This window comes from Hylaeus volcanicus, chromosome 3 (assembly GCF_026283585.1).
Source record: "Hylaeus volcanicus isolate JK05 chromosome 3, UHH_iyHylVolc1.0_haploid, whole genome shotgun sequence".
Taxonomy (NCBI): Eukaryota; Metazoa; Arthropoda; class Insecta; order Hymenoptera; family Colletidae; genus Hylaeus; species Hylaeus volcanicus.
Window position 1 is genome coordinate 25,660,898 of NC_071978.1, and position 23,582 is coordinate 25,684,479.

The 23,582-nt window shown below is 42.4% G+C and overlaps 1 protein-coding gene across 6 annotated transcripts in view; it reads right to left on the minus strand.

Annotated features, from left to right (window-relative positions):
* LOC128873657 (leucine-rich repeat-containing protein 4C-like) overlaps window positions 1-23,582 on the minus strand; it is a 260,823-nt gene that overhangs the window by 80,460 nt on the left and 156,781 nt on the right. For 4 of the 6 annotated variants that reach the window (XM_054117363.1, XM_054117361.1, XM_054117365.1 and 1 more), the window contains one exon: window positions 22,988-23,050. The exons of the other annotated variants lie outside the window; for them this stretch is intronic. In XM_054117363.1, coding sequence (XP_053973338.1) covers window positions 22,988-23,050 — 63 coding nt within the window. The remainder of the gene's footprint in view (window positions 1-22,987; window positions 23,051-23,582) is intronic. 6 annotated transcript variants of the gene reach the window in all.

A 23,582-nucleotide genomic window follows, 5' to 3' on the forward strand; every position in this document is an offset into this window, starting at 1 on the left:
AAAAGTTCGCGAAAATCATGATATTATTATACCATTTGTTTAAGCGATACGGAATGTCAACCGGGTCGTTTGTTTCGTTTACTGGCGTAAACGCTATCGATTTATTTTTTTAAACCTCGAGTCATAATCCATCTCCGCATTTGTGTATCCGACGATTCACTCTTGGATTACTTAACATAAATAAAATTCTATTTATATATAAATAATATTCAATCCATAGACATTGAAACACTTTTCCAGGAAAAAGAATATTATTAATTTTCAGAAGCGGTGCCACAAAAATGCATTGAAGTTACCAGTCGGCCGTAAAATTTTAAGCGTAAAGGGTTTAGCATTAGACCAGTTTAACTTTTCACATTTTCGTTAATTTCTTTTCGGGGTAGAATTTTATAACAGAGATAACGCTGCATTCGGTTGCTAGACTAATCCCGGCGCGTCAAAGTTTTTGCGTTCACGTTAATGCTTGTATTCCTCTACTATGAGTTTTGCTAAGATTTTCGTGTTTCATACGTGACGTGTCAGTGTTTGATTTATGAAACACATAATGTGAATTCTATGTGAAGATCTACAACAGTTTCGCATCGCGTGTTAAATTTAAAAATATATTCTAACAATAAGATCTTCATATAAATATGTATCAAAAGTTTATACTTTGAAGATGAATATCTCCGTTCTTAAACGGTGAACCCCCTTGAGATTTCTGGTAAGCATAGATAAGGAGTTTCTTAACGAATGAACAAAATTTCCAAAAAATCCTAAGAAAGGTACCCTTTTCGTGACCTATCTTGACTCACCCGACACTCGTCAAGCTTTCGTAGAACCTCGACCGTAGTCAGACGAGAGACAAATAGTTTTCGCGTCGCGTAGCCGTTAATCCTGTTTACAATAGCTGATTGCAATAAAATTTACATGCACCCGTCCACTTTGCCTTGTCCCCTTGCCCCTCCCCCTGACCCACGGGTGTGGCTCTCAAAATTTACATGCGGGACGGTTAAATTCATGCGCGCGTCCAATCCTCCGCGATTTACATTCGCCATACGCGGTTGCGAATTTTATGCTACGCGTACCGTTCACACGTGCTTTATTTTCGTCTCCCGTCAAACTCCGTGCGTTTTTCTCTGTTCGCGCTCCAGCCCGTGCTGGCTCGTAAAAACAAAAAAAAAAAAAAAGCTTTTTCGAATCGACAGAAACAATTCGCGATACGGATACACACGCAACGACGGGAAACAACGTCAGACCGGTACGGCAATGTCCGCCGCCAAACATTCATTCGCGTTCATCGTCAATGACGTTTATTACCCTTTTTAAGAGCACCGGAATCGTTTCCAGCGATACGCACTTAACGGATCGCAATTGAATCGACTCGTATTTCGCTTTTCTCCTATCCAAATCGCGCGAGGGCGTGTGAGTGTGTGTGTGTGCGCGCGCGTGTTTTTTTTTTTTTTAAACATATCATGAGTAGAGAGCGAGTATCGATTGGGTGATATGTTAATTCCCGTGGAAAAACACGAGGATCCGGAGAGCTCTCGCGAGATTTCCGGGAGAAACGATGGTGGAAAATACTCGACCGCATTTTATTGACTCGACGTAAACGCGCTTAAATTTTGACCGTAATAAAAAATGGCGCAGCTGCGCCGAATGAAAATTTCAAGCGAGCTTTATAATTTCCCGGCGTTCTACGACTATCAAGGGAAAAACGCGGCTGGGAAATGGTAGTTGGAATTAAACAGGTACACCGGTGTTTATTTATCATCGAATATTAGACACACCCGGGTTGTAATCGAATAAACTATTAATTCTACCGCGAGGCTAATTTGCGGAGTACTCGGCTAATAACGAGTAAACGCGAAAACACATTGGGTCCCTCGTGGATAAATTCGAGGGGGGGAGAATATTCTCCGGGTATAAGCATTTTTATTTCATTCTTCATTTCAGGTTTTGCATACGAAAAAGGTGCTATACCTGTTCTAACCCGAGTGTGCTTTTACGAACGTCGTGCAAGAAGAATCCGCAATTAAAAAGCGTTGTCCTTTCGCTGAGACCGCCACAAATGTGTTTGAAAAATTGATTGGCCGCCGACGCTAACGAATTTAGCGTAACTGTTTCCCCGGAGTGAGCATTTTAATTAAATTTTAATTCTAATTAAAACGCAAACAACGAATGACACGCGTTTCGCATCAACTTCGTTGACGATTTTCGCGTGAACGGAGACGCGACGATTCTTTGTCGTTCTTTTCTTTTTCCGAACGGAGAAATAATAACGGTAAGAAAAGATACAAGAATTTCGATAGATTTCACGGAACCTGAAAGCACGTTTCCGTGGTGCAAACACTCTATTCTGATGTAAATTCCAAGAAATTGTTCTCGGAAACAGGAATCGCGCGAAACATTGCGATTGAATATCCCAGGTATAGATTTCCCCCCTAACAAACCCGAACGAAGGACTCCTTTGTGTTCGGGAAAAACAGCATTAAGAAGCAAAGCAGGAAACGCTTCCAACGTTGACGGAAATCAGGGGCCAAGCGCGCTCGAGTATATAGAAATTATGCGTGCCTGGCATTCACGAATAGAAAAGCACAACAGATGGAAAATACCTAGAAAACGTTTGTTCGATAAGAGAGGGTCTTATTCGAAGCAAGTTTGTCATCTCGATCGTTAACGTCATTAAGTAATTCTTATTAGCATTGTAAAATATACATTATTACGATTCTTAGAAATTAGAACGACTTCCGAGAATGACGGCGGTTTAAATCGGGATTATTCTTTGAAATAAAAGCAAAAAGAAATATTCTACTATAAGAGAAATCCGAGTGGAAAATTCGATAACCATTCTATTGTGTGAAATTAACCCTTCACAGCCATAAATTCCATAGGTGATTCGACCCTTTTCCGGCTGTATTAACGCGTTCCCTGTCCTCTGACCCACATGTGAGTCAGGGCAGTTCTCACTCAAGAGTTCCTGACCCATATATAGGTCAGAACAGCTTTGACTCTAAAGCTTTATCGCTTTCAGGGAAGCGCGAGTAACCCCCGTTTCTGTTTATGGGGACAATGAACGCGTCAATTGTTATCATGTGTAGGTAGGGTCGAAGTTGAAGCTCGAATGGTACGTTAAACAAACATTTTTCTTCGCTTAATCGTAGGGGGACGTTGACCTAGAAATTAGTACAGTGAGATCAAAGGACAAAGATCTTAACCCTTTGGAGATCGCGGCCTTTTTTGGACAAGAAAGCTCACGTTTATAGGCCTAGAATTTTTTACGTAGATTTAGAAAATATTTATTAGTTTCAAAATATTTCGCAAAACATTCCCATTTCGAAATACTTAAAAAGAGTTCGATCGAGTAAGATTCAAGCCTACTTGTTGATAACTCGTGAAATTTCTCATCCTATTGTTATGAAAAATTCTTTATACAAATGTGATTAATAGTGACCAATAAAGCATTCTCCAAAGAAATAAGGGAAAGAACACAATGCCTGAACAGGATTCACATTGACGGTTGCCCTTTCAGGTATCCTTTAATCATGGGTGCATCAATCATCTGCCATCCTAATGGCACTGCTGCTTTTGTTTCTTGAAATATAGGTAAAGGTTTGTATCCATTAGGATTCAAGCATGATTCAAGGCAAGGTGTTTGATCTCATCCCTATAGAAAAATTCTCTGAGTCCATTTTCATTAATAGCAAACACCAAAAACATCTCTCTCTCTCTCTCTAAAAAAAAATGAGGCTCACAATATCCTAATATTATCCCAATGGAAAAATATTCTAAATCCAGTTTGATTAATAGCAAACACCAAAAACACTTGCCCAAAAAATAATCGAGGATCACGACATCCGCCTAGAAGCCATCCTACTGATTAGCTTTTAAGAACAGATACCCTTCAATCACGGATCCCGAGGAATGACAGCGGTTATAGACTAATCGGGGGTGTATCAATCCCGCCAGTGCATCAATCATCCAGCACCCCTGTCCGTCACGTTTCGGTAGCGGAAAATGAACGAGTCCGGCGATGGAACTAGCGTTCGGAAGGGAAGGGATTAAACGCGTCGCTCGAACGCTCAAAGGGCAATCCCCGTGCAGAATTCTGCGACACGGGAAGACAGAGAGAAGGCACAGCTGGAGCAGAGGGTGTCAGATGACGACAGACTGAAAGGAAGGCAAACAAAACGCGTTTCTGGAGAAAACAGAACCATTCTGAGAGCCGACACGGTGTAGGTACGACTAACTAGTTACTTTAGAGCTGACGGGAACAAGCAGCTCCGTATTAGGGGATTAAAAGTAACTCGCGAAAGGGGAGCAAAGACATCGACAGCTGCTCTCTCTGGTACAAGAGACCAAAGGGGTAGCAGATCATGTTGCAAATTCGTGGCACTTATTGTTTTGCTAATTAAATTAACATGGCTATGATATACACATATTGTTCACTGCACAAATCGATCAACTCCACCTTCTTCGATCCACAACGAAACAAAAAACATACTCCGATAAGAACTAGCCAAATCAAATGGTGGAAAATCCGTAGTGTTTTGCAGACACAACGACGAGGAAGCGTGATACAGGATGCGAATCCTATATTACAACCTCCAGACTGGTTACCTCTGGTTCTTGCGCAACGTGCATAGGGGCATAATGGGCGCATAGTGGTTGGCTGACTGTTACATTATTAAGTAGTTGAGTGCACGTTAGCTGCGAAGTGCTGTCAGCCTCCATTCAGACGCGAGCCAAGCAAAACCAGTAATTTCGCGGCGTTCGGGAACGCGGCTTTTTCCGCGTGAAAAACTTACTTGCGTGCCTCTATTGTCCCTGGCTAGTTTATTTACCTTTTTCTCGAGGGCTCGAGGAGGCGGGCACAGCCGCAAGATTAAACACGGTGTTCGCTCCCACGGAAGGGAATAGAGTTTTTGACAAACTTTACGACTCGAGTAAGATTGATCGCGCGAACTAGAGGCAAAGGTGCTGAGGGGGAAAAAGTGGTCGATTCTTTTGGGCCACTTGGCGCGTTCTCGATCGTAAGAGGAGAATTGAATATTTTTGGGAAATATTTGCAACGTTTTTCCATAATATTTGCATTAGATCCTCCGTCGGATCACCTGCAATCGACACGACGCTGAGCATCGCGGTGTGCAATTTAATTCCAGGATTGGTGCAATGAAACGAAGCACAATTTACCCCACACAATGAAAGATAAATCTCCATTTACCTCGATACACTTATTGCATCGTTCCAAAAGCTTTTGAAAGCAGTCGGCAAAGGCGTCCTAAGAAACCACGTCCAATTCAAGCGGTTATATTTTTCTGAATATCTCTCACGACTCGAAAGCCTTTCCCTTTGTGAACAATTTTCACTTTAGGGAAGAGAGAAATGGCTGGTGCCAAGTCAGGTGAATAGAGTGGGTGATCGATGCCAACAATGCTGTGTTTAATGAGAAATGACTCCACAATCGGCGCGGAACGAACAGTCGCATTGTCGCGTAGCGAGAAGCTGCTCCTCGAAATTGCGGTAACAACCTTTTAAGTACTTTCTTTACTTACTTTCTTCACTTTCTTTACTTTACTTACGTATTTACTTTACTATCCACGATCAAATATTTAGAACGTAAGACATAATTTACACTGTACATCCGCAGGCTAGTGATAAACATGACACATTTTGGATTCTTGTAAATGAATCTTTTTCTGTACGATGTGGTGTTTCATTGTACAATTGAAAACACCTACAGCTCCATCTTGGCTTATGTATTTTAAAGAAAGAACCTCTAAAAAGAACCTCTGAGCGGGATTAATAAATATGTATTAATATCAAAGTTTTGCTCGAGACATTTAACGCGAGGACTTTACTTTTCATTAAAAAACAGAAATAATCGAGGAAATTTATGCAGTTACCCAACAAAGTTTCGATATTTCCCAAGGCTTTGATTCGCCGTTGGGAGCAAGAAGAAAGTGAAATCGGGCACCGATGTCTTCCAATTAAGAGAAAAATCCTCGCGCTTCTTCAATTATTTGCATCGCTCTCGAATAAACACGTTGGAAGGGTAGCAATTATTTTCCACAATGGCCCTGTTCCGTTTGCCCGTTTTCACGGTCCATTTGCGAGCATTTATGACTGTGAAATTGAAAACAGTCGATAATATAAGAGACGGTATAACAAAGAAACGTGTCAAAGTCCCATTTCGACGCGTTAAATGTTTGCCATAAATGGTGTCGGAAGCTTTCCATTTTTCATACCGCGACGTTCCTAGCCAGACAGCAACGATTTTAAAAATACATAAACAAAAACCGATATTTCATTGTATGAGTAGATGAGTATAGATGAAAATTCAATATACGACGAATAGCAAAAGTGTACATACTCGACTTATCCTTTCAGGATAATCGCGATGGGATCCTTATCGATAAAACTACGCTCTGTATTCTTTTTTGCATCTTTCGCTGGCAGGATCGCCTTCGAGTAAACGTTAAATTTAGAGGAGCTTCTCCTCTTTGTTAAAAATTCGGAAAAAAAACCGTTCGCTAATAACTTGGCTCTAATAAAGGAGGAGTTGTCTCCAAGAGAAAGAAAAAAAAAAAACCTGCGCCTTTATCAACCTCTACGAGCTGTATCGGAAAATCTCCAATTATCTCTGCGTTCGTAGCTTTTTATCCGAAGGATATACCCGAACGGTGAATATACCCTAATAGATTCTGAATGCAAATCGACCATGAGACGATACGAAAGCACGCGAACGGGAGCCTCGCTAACAAGTTTTCGAAACGAGAATTTCATGGAGTATTTGAAGAAAATTCCCAGCGACTAGAAACACCATATTATATCTGATAATTATTATATACTATAACGCGTAAAACAATTGTCGAGAGGACATAAACGACGAGGTCTAGCCGTCTTCGTACAAGCTTCTGTCTGCATAGCATTAATGAAACAGAGATACTTGTTTGCTCGTGTTCTAGTTTCAGGGACGATGTTTACAATACGACGTGCTACATCTTCGCGTGACCCATATTTTAAGCATAATTGGTAAATAACTAAAGTGTAGGGCGAATTCAAATTGCAACGGGACACCGAAACTTCTATTTTGTAGGAAGTACTACTCAAGAACTGGAAGAAGACCTGACATCTAAGTAACAAATACAATTTCTTGGATACGCGAATTAAGTAGCGTTGTCGTGGATATACGAACCCCACAAAATCCTAATAACTAATTGATCCCTTCAGACTTCCGTTTCGTACCTCGAAGGGGAACGAGGCATTGAAAACGCCCGCGCCGCTGGGAAAGAATTCCTCAACAATAAAACCAGGGATAATGAAACGAGTGACGACGTCGTTGGAGACAATTGCGGGAAGCAATTAATCCCGCCTACGACTCGGGCAACCTGAATACAGTTTCTGGTCCGTCACCTACCTCATCGTTTATGCGTCCCTTTCTCTAATAGAGCCACGGACGTGGTTCATAGAATAACGATTTAACGCACGATAAGTTAGACAACTATTGTTGGCACGACTGGTTCAACGATAATTGTGAAGTGTGCGGGCTTGCCGTGCAATTTGCCGCGCTGGAAGCTCAGCGCGTTGCTATAAAACCTGGCGTACTGCAGACGAACAGCAAATTAGAACAGCCTGTGTGTGTGTGTGTGTCCACTCAACGACCAATTGGAGAGATTCTCTGTACGAGTTCAGCTATGAAACATAAATGTTGAAGCACGATGGAATTCGGGAGGGAAACAAATTTCGTACAAAAGTCTCGTAGTCTGCAGGAGAAGGATCGATTGGTAGTTGGGTGGAAAATAAAAACAGTATCGACTTTATGTGACGATAAATAATGGTGAAACTTTGATAGAAGGCGGGGGTGATTGGATGATGTCCAAGTTGATTTGATATTAGAGGAAATTTCTGATTCTGTAGTTGCCTCGAGAAGTTTCGAATCGAGAGAAAATGTATTCGAGATCGTAGAGATTACGTGATGATTTATTTATTTAATAATAGGAAGTTCTGGCCAATTTCATATGCTCCTCTCGCGGAAGAAGATTCCTCCCGGTTAATGTCGAGAGGAGCGAGGACTGGAAGGTTTTCAAATGGAAATTCAATCTTTTAAACGCGTGACAGTATCTTCTGAACTTTTTAACCTTCCGCCGTGGCAGCATCATTCTTCATTTGCAAATGATATTATGGAACGACGATAACTCCGTGCATGTGAGCTTCTTTTTTACTCTCATGCATAACTGATACGACGCGTCACCGCGAAGACACGTATCCGAAATAGAGCAAAACTGTTTTATATAGCTGTGATCGCGAGGCTATATTTTAACCCTCTATTGCGTGGATATTTTATTCGATCCCTCGGAAACTAAAATCACTTGTGGTAAGTTTTACAGAAATTGGCCTTATTGATTTATTACATTAAGTAATTGTTCTCTGTTTTGCTTCCTATGCCCGAATTTTCGGAGTGTGTAATAAATGAAAGCGAATAAATTTCTCTTTAGAGATTTGAAAAACAATAGACACAGCATTTTCTGATAGGATCGGAGTCGATCGCAACGAAGCTTTTACGTCGATCTTATCGTTAATGGAGCAATCGAAATTGGCAATAGGTTTCGATCCCTATTTCAAGACCGTGCGTTGTACTGGTATTAGTTTCCACATCACGTTCAATCGGACCGCGTGCTAAAATTAGATGCGGTTCACGCGGTTCAACCGCGGTTCGCGCTGCGGGCGGAAAATATGCCTGATGTGAATGAAGCGGTTGGCGCGGTTAAGGAGTTAATGCGATTGGATGGTGCAAAAATAACTTACAACATTCTTCCGGGACGATCCAATACCGCGACCTAAAAGTGCTTCCATACGCGAATAAAAGCTTTTGTCCCCAAAAAACCTAATCTTTTTAAAGTTAAACGAGCCTTTTCAAGATAAACAAGACGTATCGTTTACGTTCGAAAAGGGTTACACCACTTCTCAACCCAAACGCCGTAGGAAAATACAGTTTCACTCGTTCACAGTAGAAAAATGCACTTTATCCTGAAAGCGCATCATTATCGGTGCAACCCAATAATCCTCGAGCACGCGGCGATGCCTCGTATCTCGTCCCATCGGCGATTACTCGACAGGAAAATATAACGTTGTCTTTGAATCGTTACAGGATAAAAAGCATCCAGCTCCTTTTAAGGGTTTCCCAGAGGCGAACAAAGAAATCCTTTTAGAGGCACGCGAGCGTTTCTTCAAAATTCCATTCCGATCGATTACCCGCAATTACACGCCAATGGCCCCCACGAACGGGCGAACCGAAACTCAAACCGATATTTATCGCGAAGGACGCTACTCTCCGCGCGTTCGACGAACTAATACGGTGGGCTACCAGTGGACAGTCTCGTTGCATCAATTACGGATATCCATTAGCTTAATTAAGCCCCGTGACACCGGTGTAGAGTGGTCAGATGAAAGCGAACAGAAGCGATGGAAATGGAGGAAGGGAAGAGGCGAGACGACCACCACGAACCGCAAGAGGAAAAATGCGCTTTCGGCTGCCGAATCGAGCCGCGAACAACTTTTCGAAAGGTGAAACGACGCGCGGGAGTCAAATGCCGCAGGGGGATGGGCGACGGAGACGATACTCTTGGAGAACTTTTGACAAAAGCAAAGTACAAGCTCCGACGGTCTTATGGGAAATTACACGATGAGCTTTCCGGATTACCGTAACCTCGTCTCGGTAACCCATCTCCGTTCCACCGCCTTTAAACTTCACCCTTCGGCGCACCGTTCCCCCCGGTACCCCTCGTCCATGAGCAAACCACTGCTCCGTCGTGGCTTCCATCTTCTCTTAACGCCTGCCACGATTTTGCGCTAAGCGCATTTGAAAGGTATTGATGCGTCGCTTAAGAGAAAGTGATAGCGAGAGGAAGAAAGGGAGAGAGAGAGAGAGAGAGAGAGAGAGAGAGAGAGAGAGAGAGAGAGAAAGAGAGAGTGAGATAGAGATGAAGGACGGAGGATGATAAATTTGGAGATCAAGCTAAGCCGATGGTCAGATGATTGGAGATCGAGCCACCTAATTCGATATCGGTCTACTCCCGAAATGTATGCAGTGGTTGGGAAGAGACTGACGTGGTGGATTTTATTTATCGAAGGGAGGAGATGAGTTTGGGAATTTTTTTCAAGACACTGAATGTCTGACGCAAACGTTGGAAGAATTTATTAAAAGTATACGTTTGGAATAGTATTTTTGCTCATTTTCGTACAAAAATATAAGCTTCCTCGTGTCATGCCTTAATTCCACGAAGTACTACTTTTAGAGTAGGAGAAGTCCCAAGTTGTTCAAGAAAATTAATTTTAATAAAATATAATTCCCTCCCTCTCCTATTTATCGAGGATCTCCCTAACTTCGCTAACTCGAGATATTAGTTTGTAACTTTACGCATACCTTGCCAATTTACAAGATTTATTAAACAAAAATGTATAAGCTGCTTGTGCAATCGTTGTCATAGAAACACGAATTTAAGTTACCTTTCCTTACCAAAGCATTGATAAACTGTAATAATTCGACCAGATCAGGTAACTGTGTACATTTGAAGAAGAATCTTCTAGGATTTGGATAATAGCTCGGCGAACTGCAGAGGGAATCTTGTATGCATACTATCGCCCACGTAGAGAAATCATCCTACACATTATGTTATCAGAGTTCACGGGAAGTTGCTCCAAACATGCGCTACCACTCATCGATAAGAAAGGAGTTCTGTTCCTGCGTAATAACTCCTGGCTACAAGTTGCTACCACAATGCATGCGATGTTCATGAACGTCAGTGGGGTGGTTTTACTTCATCCACCGTGTAGCCTAGACATCTCTCACGTGATTACTAATTATGACATTGTCTAAGTTTTTGGCTAACAAACTGTAGATAAACTTCAACCTGCAACTGATCTTCCCCTTAGCACGAAGAATCAACATTTATAATTCCAGAGTATGAGTCTATCTATAAAACATGGTTTTAAGAAAGAAATATTTTTAGAAAAATGTTCGAGTTCCCAAGAATCTTGTCAAAAGTTGGAAGAAATTTTCGATGCAATGTATATACATGGTAATCTATTCATGACTTCTCACCTGCAGACACCGCGTCACTCATCCCCGTAAACACAGTGTTATCTCACCCTTGCGACATTCCACCTTCTACATCTTCAACGAAACTTCCCAAACCTTCCCCTATCGTATCAACCCTTCCCGTACTTATGAATCCCATCCTTGAAAGCCATTACATTTCGCCAACCCTCGTCAGAATACCAGTTCATTTCCATACGATTCGAGTTCTGATAGAGCAAAAGTTCGTTTTCTACATTCATATCCAAACTCTAAACAGTACCAGCTCGTTCTCATATTCAAACTTTAATAGAGTAGTTAACATTCTAACGCGTTAGAGCACTCTAGTTCCAAAGAGTATCGATTCGGTTTTACATTTAAACTTTGAAGTAGCGTTTATAAGAATGACAGTTTCGACGAAGATCCCAGTTTATTGGTTCACAGAGGAATTAAAACGTTAAGTGGAATAACAGGCTCTTATGAATCTCTGTTGTCTCAGAATTTCGAGCCGACGACCCTCGATCAACGGTCCTTTCCACATAGACGCGAAGCTGGTCGAGTAGTTTGACCATCTCTGATACTTAACCTCAGTCATTTCAAGCATCCTGTATCCTGTACTATTGTCCTGGCAGAGCATTGATCGTGGAGCGAGGTTCGGTCAACAGAGTACGAATTCGAGTTCGATATTTGCACATTATGCGGCTCAAATACGCTGCTTCTGCATATATCGCGACGAAATCGACCGGAGACGCGAGAATTTTCAGAATTAATATAAAAGTAACACTTCCGTGGCAACATTGTTACAATTCATTTCCTAAAAGTAGATGTAAAATCTGCATGAAGCGATTACTTGAAATCTTTAACGCCACGGTTCGTCGGCATTAATTTTATACGTAATTCCTTAAGCGTTCCATTTCCAACCGCGGTGAACATTAAAATTTCACGTTTCGCGTAAAACGTGCTTCAAATTGTAATCGTTTAAGACTAGGCAGCGGTTACTAACGCAGTTAAATGTGCGAAAAGAATATAAAGGAGTTAATTTAAAAACATTGGTCATGTATGAGCTCGAGTCAAACAAACATCTAGAATTAAAAGCAAGAACTAGAGAGCACTACACGACCTGTAAATCTACAAACAGCCCTGAAAATCCTCCACCAAGTTCTCAGACGTTTCGATGCGCGTAATCAAAACCTTGATCGATCGAAAACTAAGAAGAGGCCCGAACATCTCTCGCGGACGTAATTACAAACTCTACGAGGAGCCAGACACCCTCCGCTGATGAAACTTACACGAAATCAGACGATGATCCTCCATTAAATCCCCTTTCGTTTTTGGCACGAAGCTGATGGAGCAGTTCGCTGATCCTCGATACTTAACCTCGGCTCATCCGACCACCCTACATTCTTGCTACTCGTCTAGGGCGTTGGCGAATCAGAGAAATGCAGGGAAACCGGAAGAAAGGGGAACAGAAGAGGAGCGAGCACGAAGAAGAAACCAAGAAGTGGAAAGAAGAAGCGAGATACACGATCGCAGGTATAGGTACTCCGAATTCGATCTGTGGTCTAAGCCCTTAATACCTGCTTATTCGTTCGCCTGGAAGAGGATCCCGAAGAGGTATCTAAACTTTCCGAATGTTCCTCGGCAGAGAGCTAAACGGCCAACGATTTCGCAACTCCGATGGCGGAGGGAATACTTCCTTTGACTCGTTGAAAATCATATTTGAGTCGTTCACTGCACAAATCAGACCAAAAACATTTGCTACGATGAAATTACAAATTACGAAGTAATCAAGAGCGATGCCGAAGAAAATTTTAAAAACATGTGAACCAATCCTCTCCTCACCGATACTTGTTCATTGACGTTAATCATTTTCAGCGCAAACGCCTTTTATCGTGGCCATTTTATCGAAAACAATTGCACGGCGATGAAGCTAACGAAATCAGCGAACGGGGATATCAATTTCAAAATTGTCAATCACTGACGCGAATGAAAATTATGATTTTCATCGGGACAAAGCCGCAGTTCCCTTTGTTTGGCCAGCGATTACAGCACGGTAAATAAAATTTGCGAGAATAGCCTCGCATGAATGTCAAAATAATGCGCAGGTAAGCTGATTACGTTCGAAAGAAGATTACTCCGATGTCCTTTTGTCGAACGTTTGTTTTCTCCAAAATGTGTGCTTACGCCGACGTGCATTTGTCTGGACTGGGTTACAAGCTGCAGTTCGCATTGCCTATTCCACGTTCCCCGCGGCGGTAAATGGTTAAAAACATAAACAATTTAAACGCGGCACGCGACAAATTTATTTCGAGTTTATCTACCGCCCAGGACGATACGACTTAAACGTTATGGTGTCACGCGGTTTACGATGTCGCCGACGATTTTAAAATTCGCGTGTTTCGCACGACGCAACTACGCGACGGTGGTCGTTTTTAATTCTCGGCAGACACTGTCAAATCACGGAAAAGGAGAATGAAAACGCGTGTCACGGGGAAACACCAAGGCAGCAGAAATGTTTTCTACTCGGTGAACAATTATTCATGTCGAAAAATATCGCTGGAATGAATGCGTTGGATCGGACAGCGGGAGAGTTATCTTATTGCATTAACCAACTTCCAACGGGGGACGAAGGGGTGGTTTTGCGCGGTTTTAAATCGCTTGGTTAAATCGATGCGCCGTGGAAAGAAAAAACGGAGCACTGCTATGCCATTATATTGTGCATAATTTTGAAGCGGAAGGAGAAATATCTGACAATAAATAGGAATCAATGTATGAAAACCGTTTATATTGTAGTATATTTATCTGCTTTTTCTGACATTCCTTTTAATAGTAGCGTACTTCATATTTCGTAAGTATGTCGCAAGTCCTACTTTCTGAAGCCGTTATTCACACAGCTACTCCAAAAACTGCATAAATCTTGTTTACTCCACCTTACAACCCGCAAATAATTCCCCCATTAACCCGCAAAGTTCAAAACACCATTCGTACTTTTCCAAATAAAGTTCGTCCTCCTCCCTCTCTAATCGCAAATGAAACAAACAATTTAATCCCATCTGCATCGATCGGCGCGATTCGAGCGGCATTACCGTTATCGAGCCCTTTGTCCAATCTTCCCCACGGAACTCTCGAACTGCCATCAAACCTTATCGCGCTAATCAAGATGAAACAATCAACGTTCCCTCCTCGAGAACCCGGTTAACTCTAATCGTTACACGCGCGCAGACACTCTCGCCCCTGTGCTCGGCCCGTTGAAACGGCCACTTGTAAGCAAGAAAGATTGCAAACTGGTTCTACACCCTCGAAATGACACATCGATTGCAATTTCTCCCTCTCTCTCGCTCTTCGTTTTTTTTTTTTGTTATCGAAGATTCGAGGCACACCGGAGTCCCACCCACACAGCCGCTCTTTGACGTTCGACCGGACGCTTATCGATCGCGGAATTTATTTCTTTTCGTATCTCTTCAGTCTCCGCCGCCATTGTCCGTCTCCGTTCAACTCGTGGCCAACCGTGATAAGCCAACCCTCTCGCTCTTCTTCTCTCCGGGTGTTCCGTTTCTCTCTGGAACGAACTCTCATCCGGCTACTATCGCCGATCCCGCTCTTTATCCCGAATCACCGTGAGCTCCGCTCTCTCATTCCCATTTTGTTTCCCACCATCCCTCCCGAACGGTTGCACGGATAGGTGAGATTAAGCTCCGCAATGACGCGCGGCTACGGTTATCAGGAGATTGCATTTTAGCATAATAGGCAACGGGGGTGCATTGTACCCGTTTCGAGGGACGTGCGTCGCGAGAGTGATGTGCGTCGGGCATTTATCATGGTCAGGTATTCCAGACTCCCTCCCGCTCTTTCTCTCTTTCTTCTCTCCGACCGGTCGGGATAACCGCGACGCATATACGCGGCTGGATGCGGAGGGGCCGGTTGCATTCATCGCCGATGCATGACTACTCTCCGTATTCGATGCATTTTGAGGGCATAATACCCGATGGAACGCCGCCGAGAGCGCGCCTTATTTATGCAAATCGGCTGCTGTGACGTAGCGTCGCGCAAATCTTGCGTTACCCTACCCCTTCCCCGTATCTTTTGGTTCCATCTGCTCGATTTCAATAGGGACCTTGCGTGGTCGCCGATACCGTCATTCCGGTTCCATTGTAAATCGCGACAAATAATTTTCGTTTGGTCGACTCGATCGACAGCGAGTCGCAGAAGTAGTTGGTCGGATATCGTTTAGAGGTGTACAATTGCAGAATTGTGCTGTACTTTATTGATTTGTAAATAAATAGCTTCCTAAGCCGAAAACTGCTACTGGAATGTTTGATCGTCTAAATTGTTAGCTATGCGTAATGAGACTGTCGAGTGTAAAGGGTTAAAGTAACCGTGTTCTTCGAGTGAATTTAAAATAAGAATTTGTTCCCCTCTGCACCTTAAAATATTTCACTGTGAAATGTATTCTGCTTGCTATACAAAACAAATTTTATAACATGCGCAGAATTACCTTATTTTTTCACTCGTTAGATCCCGCGTATCCTTGCGTAAGTAACTACGTTCGGTGTGCAAACATCCCATCGGTGGTACGCGATTTTCATGGGTTAGATAGCTCGCTTTGTTCAGGTGTGTGCGGAATCATATGCTAATAGATATCTAAAATAAACTCTTTAACCTATTTCAGCGTTGCATTACTCCCGTACACGCGTAACATCTTCATCCATGAACGGTTCGTTTCCTGACTTTGTAACGATATCAGTATATCTCCTTAAATTATTGATGCTACTTTCATGAAACGTATGCAAATTATCCAAAGAACCGTATTGTAATATTTCATTTTATATTATCAATGTCACTGCTTTAATTTATTCTATGTTTCGTGAAATACATTTGTGACACCAGAAAAACGTTAAAATATAAGAACTTCATTATCAATCCATGCCAGGATGAATGATCAACTCTCTTTCTTATGTTAGTCATTCTATCTACTTCAGAAATCTTTTTAACTTATTTCATTAATCCTCTGTCTGCAAGGATCGATGAAGACCCTTCTGCCGTATCTCTAAAATAAAAAAAGAGTGACTTCAATTCCCCCTTCCGAACTGTCTTTAAATCCCATTAAGCAATATCGTAGATACTTTAGAAAGCAACCCCGAGTGTTCTCAGATTTATTTATAGCCCAGAACAGTGAACAAACTTGGCGTGGACATAAACGACCCGGTTTGCAGGCCACCCTAATGAAAGTAACACTCCAGACAGGATGTACGCTAACTTCGACATAGAATTCGACGAGCCCATCATCGCAGTACTAATAGATAACCAAATTTCTAAACAGAGCCTCCGTTAAACAGCATCGCTGAACTTCGTCCCAAAACCGCGGTCAGCGAAATTATTAAAGAAAGAAACGCGTATCCCTGACATTAACAAATGCCAAACATTAACAACTTTCAACGTTAAACAACACGGGAATTACCAGAGCGCGCTACTAACGAGTAGCATTAGCGAACTTCGCCCCCTTCCGCTGTTTTTTCATGTCCACTATGCGACGCAATGTTGACGACATCTTTGACACTCCGCGACAGTCGTTGGCGAAAAAAATTTTAACCAGCGCTGTATGCCCACAGCTAATTAACCTGCGCACGTATGCGCAGCGCACGCCCGGCCGTTCCCATTCTAAGGGCATAATAAATTTCCTCCTTCATCTCGCGCAAACACGCCAGCTAGTAGACAAGGCGAAACACAGCACTGACCTCCGCGCATTGCCTTTGTCTATTTAGAGTGCACTCTCCTCGCAGTCTCCACGAGAACTTCGCTTCGGCGGTGGAAACAGTCGTGTTTCATCGTTATGTAAGCTTAACTTGGATTAATATTTCTTCCTTTTAAAGCCCCTGTCGAGGTCCGTGAATTTTCCGGGCCATCAGGGTACTACGTGACAACGACGTCTTTCGTGCCGCTCCCTCATCTTGATTCTCCAAAAGCACTCGTATTCGCATCCATATCGCGACGGCTCCCCCATTTCGCCACTGGCTTCCAATTTCTTTTCACCGTCTTTTTTGCGATACACTCTTATTAGCCGGGAAACTGACGTTCCCGGGGCGAACAGTTCGTGACTCGACTTTTTTACAGGTCTTCATACCAGCCACGGTCCTTTTAATCCCGTGCAACAGCCATATTTCGAGATAATATCGTTGTACCTAACGAATATCACACAACGCGGCCGGCATTGCGATGCAAATTAGTCGGGGGAGGTCGCTAATGCTAACGACGAGCAGGAGAATTACTTTATCAAAGAAGAACGTCGTAAATGGAGACCTCTGACGAGTCGTGGGCAAGATGCAACTGAATTCGCGGGAGGTTTCCATGTAGCGAGATAAACGAATTGTGTCGTGGCCAGGATTGGGTAAATTGTTATTCGTTGAATAAAGATAATCGAGGGTTACTTTTATTCGTTAGTCGAAGCTTGTATTTGGACAAAGATTTTGTCTGTCCTTGCTGTACCGTAGGAGAGAAATACTGCTCTGCTCGCTAGTCATTTGGAAATGTTTTTCGCTGCTCTTTCGGACAGGTTCGAAGTAGATTTCGCGTTATTTATTTAGCAGAGAGCACAGCCAGGTTCGCAGCGGCGCGAGCGATTAACCGAATGCACGAGCAGCGAAGGGTAATTGGTTTCGGCCAATCAGCGTGCAGTCGTCGGAACGTGCCGCTTATAACGCTTCTGTGTTTGTTGTAATTAGGATGTCAACGAATAATGCGTGTCCGGTAATTATCGATGATATCTGACTTTACCGATCGGGACATTCGGATTAATTTCGATACTGAATTCGACGGGACCCGTTGGTAATTAGTTTATTATGTTTGCCGTCGCGCTCGCTCCCCTTTAGGGAGTTCTACGCAACGGGGGTAAGATATTTAGCGTTCATCAAGAGTCCACGGATTAATGAATGTTTAATGTCGATTGAAAATTCCCTGCGAAAATTACACCTATAATGGTGAATGTTATTGCGAAAGTACACAACGGTTTGGCGAGTCGTTCTTTCGATGGAGGTTGAAAGAGTTTAATGGGATTAAAATGGTAGTCGAGACTTTCGTTAAAATTCGTTTCTTGATACTTCGAATTTAATATTTGTACAAGGAGACATGGATGAAAATTAATAATAATAAAAAGAATTGATATATTCCGAATCGTTATCACTCACGAAAATGTGAAATTTGTACGTGTTAAGAATTCAATCTTTCCAATAGATGAATTACTTTTCACTATCTTCCGTAACAAGGATGCGACTTTCATCGTTCACAGAAATCGTCCAATAGCCTGCGCCAATTTCTTGGTAATTATGACGTTTTTACAGTAACTGTAATAATAAGAAAATTCAATTTTCCCTCGGAAATGAATTTCGCGATTCCGCGCCTAGCCGAGCTAAGAATTTTCAAAATATTACGGAGGAAAAAGTCTCAGGGGCGGAAATTAATTCCGAGACTTAATGAAAGTGGTAATGAGCGACGAAGATTAAGGATATAAAGCAATCGCCGTGAAACTCTATTGTAAAACGATTTTCATATTTTACACCGTTCCCCAGTTATCGAGTTGTTAAGAGAAAGGAGATGGAGGAAGGCGAAGAAAAAATGTCGGCGTCCGTTCGCGCCAAATTCGATGTGTAACCCTTTCGGTCTCACTTCACGCTTCGGGAGCATACTATTAACGCTCATCCTGGTTCTTCTCTGGTACTAATCTTTCCTCCATCTTCAGTTCATTTATTTGTTCACCGAATAAGTGACGCTCACCTGACTATTTCATGTATTTATCTTACCTTTATCTTCAGTTTATTTATTTACTCACTGAACGAGTTTTATTTTTATGAACAATTGTTTTGCATTCATACTGTAACCAGAGTCGACTACACAGAATAAAAATCCAGGATTTATTTGTAAAAATAAAAGCTACCAACTGCTGATCCCGCGGCAAGCGACATGCAGTCAACCGCGGGAGAGTAGTAGCTACACAAATAATTCTTTTATTCTTATTCTTACGAATAAATCTCCAATTTCTATTTTCCATTCAGGATACAATTTACCCCTATTGCCTCCGACAAAAATCAACAACACAATCAACGTTTATCTCCGATCGCAATTGTAAATCGAGCCGCACTCGGAACACCGTTTGCTCTGGCTTGCAACGCCGATCGATATCCTCAATTTTCGAGGCTCATTATGAGTATAATTAGACCTCGAATCTAATTTCTGTCGCGAAATTTTCTACTTTTTCGAAAACTGCAATCCCCGCGGCGCGAGCTGGCTCCGCTCTTCGCGGTCCTCTCGCCGCTGGCAATTTTAAACTCGCTACATATAAATTGGACCGTTCTTCGCAATTCTATTTCGCGCACTCATCCTCGCGGAGGATCAAAAATCGCGTGCACCCGCGAGAGACTGCGGGGCCCTCGTTTCCCGAAGCGTTTTAATCCTCGGGAGCATAAATTGTTTTGCCCGCGCCAAGAAAGCCGGTTTACTTTACGGATCCTTTGACGTTGAAATAGAAGGCGCGCACACAGCGAAAAAGTCTCGGGCTTCCTCGCGTAGCTGTCGGTAGCGACCGGCGCATCTTCGAAGTATACACGGTTTGTTACGCGGTTTATCGCGTCCCGTTTTTCTTATTGCATTTCAAATATCTTGTTTCTCCCACTCACTTAGCATAAACCGTCGTCTCCGAATTCATTTAAACCTGTTAACCGTTTGTTTTCTCGCTGAAACTGGTTACGCGCGAATCCCAATGAAACGATGCAGCAATCAAATTTTTATGATCTGTTTACCCACAGCAGCGGACGAATAATTAAGACGAAGGAGGCTTATTTCAATTGAACGTCTATTATACTCTATTCAGCTTGCTCTTTTTCAGTGATAGGTTTGCTGACGGAAAAGTGTAGATTAAAATTTGTGAACATTATTTCAACATTCTCTTTCTCTACTTTCTCTATTTTATTTCTCGTGAAACTTCCCTTCTCATTATCGAGGAGTTTCAACACCCTCTCGTCGTCCTTTTTCTCGAATTCCCACGATACGAATCCGATACATAATCACGTATACACAGATGAATAGAGGCATTTAATGCAGTGCCTGTCGACAAAACGAAATAACCAGATTATCGTCTGTCGTCATCTAAGAATAACCTGGTCGCTATCCGTCATTAAGAACCTAGTTTAGTTTGGATTACGGTTGGCAGCCTCTACTCTAGGGTTAACCGCTATCGAGAATAGAGCGGCAGAATGATCGACACCGGACCTGAAACTAAGCGAGGCCACCTCGCAATCTGGGTTAAGTCCGACCGAGATAATTAACGGTCACTAGTAATTAAGCAGATTATTGCTACGTCGCGAAAAATAGTTCCCGGCTGTCACTGCTCTCACCCTAAAATTCTTTTTTATCCCGTCATATGAAATTAAAACTCATTTTAGTAAAAATAAACAACCTTAAATGATTCCCAGTGTAAGGGTCCGAGGAGCTCGACTGTACCAATGCTCTCGCAGGCGTTGTTGCAGCCCGCGAAGGGAGAAACACTCAGCAGTTTGTAAATTTGATTTCACCCCGTCTTTCTCCATTCGACGAACGACCGAGGCCCTCCTTTCCCTATCCTAGTGCGCGCTCTTCGCTCGCATATCGCATCCTGCAAAGTTACGGTTGCGTGGTTCTCGACTCCCGGTTATAACGAATTCGGGGATCGCCGGACGAGGGAGGCCAAGGAGAGGAAGGGTTCGAGGAAGGGCAGATTGGACTAGAGCGGCGCAAACCGAGAGAACGAGCGAGACGGAGAGAAAGGAGGTGGAACAGAACGATGATTCAAGGATATAATATGCCTCGACGGACCTGAAAACGCCCGCGTACGATTCGCGCGAACGACGACGGATCGGGGAACGGAAATTAATCGACGGAAGTTTCTTCTTTCTTCCCTGGCAATTCACACCGCGGTAATCCCCGCTTTCAAGTCACAAAATTGGGGACCATCGAATCATTCGAAAGCAGGGCATGTAGCGATTTCTATTTCGAGCTCGAAAATATTTACAAGTGACGTGATAGACATAAAAAATTCAATGAGAAGTATCATTTCGTACTGAATACACCTATTGATATCTAGAAATAAAATAAATTGAGGATATATGTACGATTTGTCTTGTTCTATCGCGTTCGGATAAACAAATAATTTAATTCGCGTCTCCCTTTCATAGCTTTCTTTCGTAGAAACTCTCGGTACTTCGTATTTAAAAATATACCGAGTTGATTTTTCATTAACCGAACAATGGATGAAAATTTGCAATAGAAAGATTTATATGAGCAAGATTTCTTTATTATAGTTGGTAGATTTCCAACCAGGGAGTGACCACTTCGGATGTTTGATTTCCATCGTTTCACGGATTCTACGCAAATACGGAGCGGCGCGGCACGAATGCGAACGAGGATCAATACAAAAATGGTCCTTTATCTCCGTGAAATGTTAATCCCTGAATGGAAACAATTTTATTGCGCAAAAACTAGCTCCGATTTTGAAAAGAATTAATTAGTACCGCGCGCTGCGATAATCGATAAACGGTTCATTCTTGACATCATTCTGATAAATTGAGCTATTAATATTCCACATCTAAAAGTGAATATTTAATCAAATTTGCAATATGATCTCAACGGTATGTCACGCCGAGGTGAAAGTGTTAGACACAACGGAATAATAACACAATAGAATCAATATGACAGAATATCAATATTTTTCAACTATACATCTTAAAATAGGAAAAGATAAATTTAACAGTCTCTATCATGCCATTAATGTATCGATCCTCCGCTCTGAAATAATCTTCAGATATACATAGATAACTAAACATAATCCCTAAAACTAAACGGTACAATCATTAATAGCCGCATGGTCCACGCTAAATTTACTTCCCTCGTTATAGCCATAAGCTCTAGCACTAATTATTTTAAACTTGACTCAAATCAATTTCATCGGACACCGTCTATAAATTTCCTCGACGAGCAGCCGCTTTCCGGGTGTTGCTGGGATATTCAAACCACTGAAAAATATATTTTCGAACAATCCAGAGTGTACACGAGTCGTTAAACAATCGTAATATCGTTAACTGTCGCACGAAAACGATTTTAAATATACGTTCCGCGAGGGCTCCGTTAATAAAGAGTCGCGAATGATTTAATATCAAAGCGGTAGGCCAGGACAAAACGTAATAGCGCGTCGAGAGTATAATACGGTCCAACGGATTCGAAAACAGCCGCGCGCGATTCGCACGAATGACGGATGAAAGAGAAACGGAAATTAATCGGCGGCCGGCGTCTCTTTTTTCTCCCAACAACCCCCGGCATTTTGTCCGGGTAGATAGAGATCGTTTGAAGAACGACCGCTATGACTAGAAAATGTAGCCCCGCTGTAGGAAAATCGGGCAAGAAAATTCGCGATCCCGACGGGGGAATCAGGAATGCGAAAATCGCTTAACGTCGACGCGACATTCAATTTTCTGGCCCGAGGAAATTGCGCGGCTAACGCTGCCAGACCCTCCAGGACTTTCCAGCAGAAGAAATTACGACGGGTTCGATAGTCGAAACGCACTTCTGCTTAATTACTCAGAAATCGTACCTCAAGATGAAATCGAGGAGGATGAAACTTGTACTTCGATAGGAATTTCGAGCCGGGGATAATAGATGAGCAACATTTCATACGGTATTAATTAAATAAAGAAAAGTACAATTTGAAGTATAGATTGGATACATCTCAGCGAACAGTTTGTCTGATAATGAGAATAGTAATGAGTCTGGGAAATGATTCTCACTTCAGCTATTCGTGCAGGTATTCGATCGAAACGTCGCGTCGTGAGTAAATTAGACGTGAAAAAGGAACTAGTGAAAATCATGGAAAATTACGAAAGCAAAAGATTAGAGAAAAAGTATTGAACTCACGTGTAGCTTTGAATTCCGGGTGTAAGGTAGCTGCAAGTACTGTCCAACGCTTCTTAAAGAAAACTGCAACAATTACAAAAAAAAAAAAATAATTACACTTCATTCAAAGAATTGGTGCCAAAGAAACAGCTTGGCTTGATTTGACACAATCAACACGCAATGTTTTCAGTCATGTGAATTCACCGATGAAGGGAAATGTCAAGAGTACAGCGTGCGTAGATGGAATATGGCGTTATAATAAAGCAAATGGGGATGGTAACTGAATCGACAAGAACTCGTACATTCGACGACCTCGAGGATTCCTGAATATATGTAGAAATCATTTGTAGAATGATCGCGGGAACTAGGAAGTGCATTCATGTGCTGTCAAAGCGTACGAAACATCGGTGTCAATATCCGTATCTGCTTACAAAAGACGCGCGGCATTCGCGTACAAATGATGGCTCGCAATAATGATGCTTCAAATGCTCGCTGGATCGCGTGGTAAAAAGAAAAGAATCGTAAAATCGTCGCCTAGATATACCGCGCCCGTAAAAAAATGTTATTGCGAGAGAGAGAGAGAGAGAGAGAGAGAGAGAGAGAGAGAGAGAGAGAG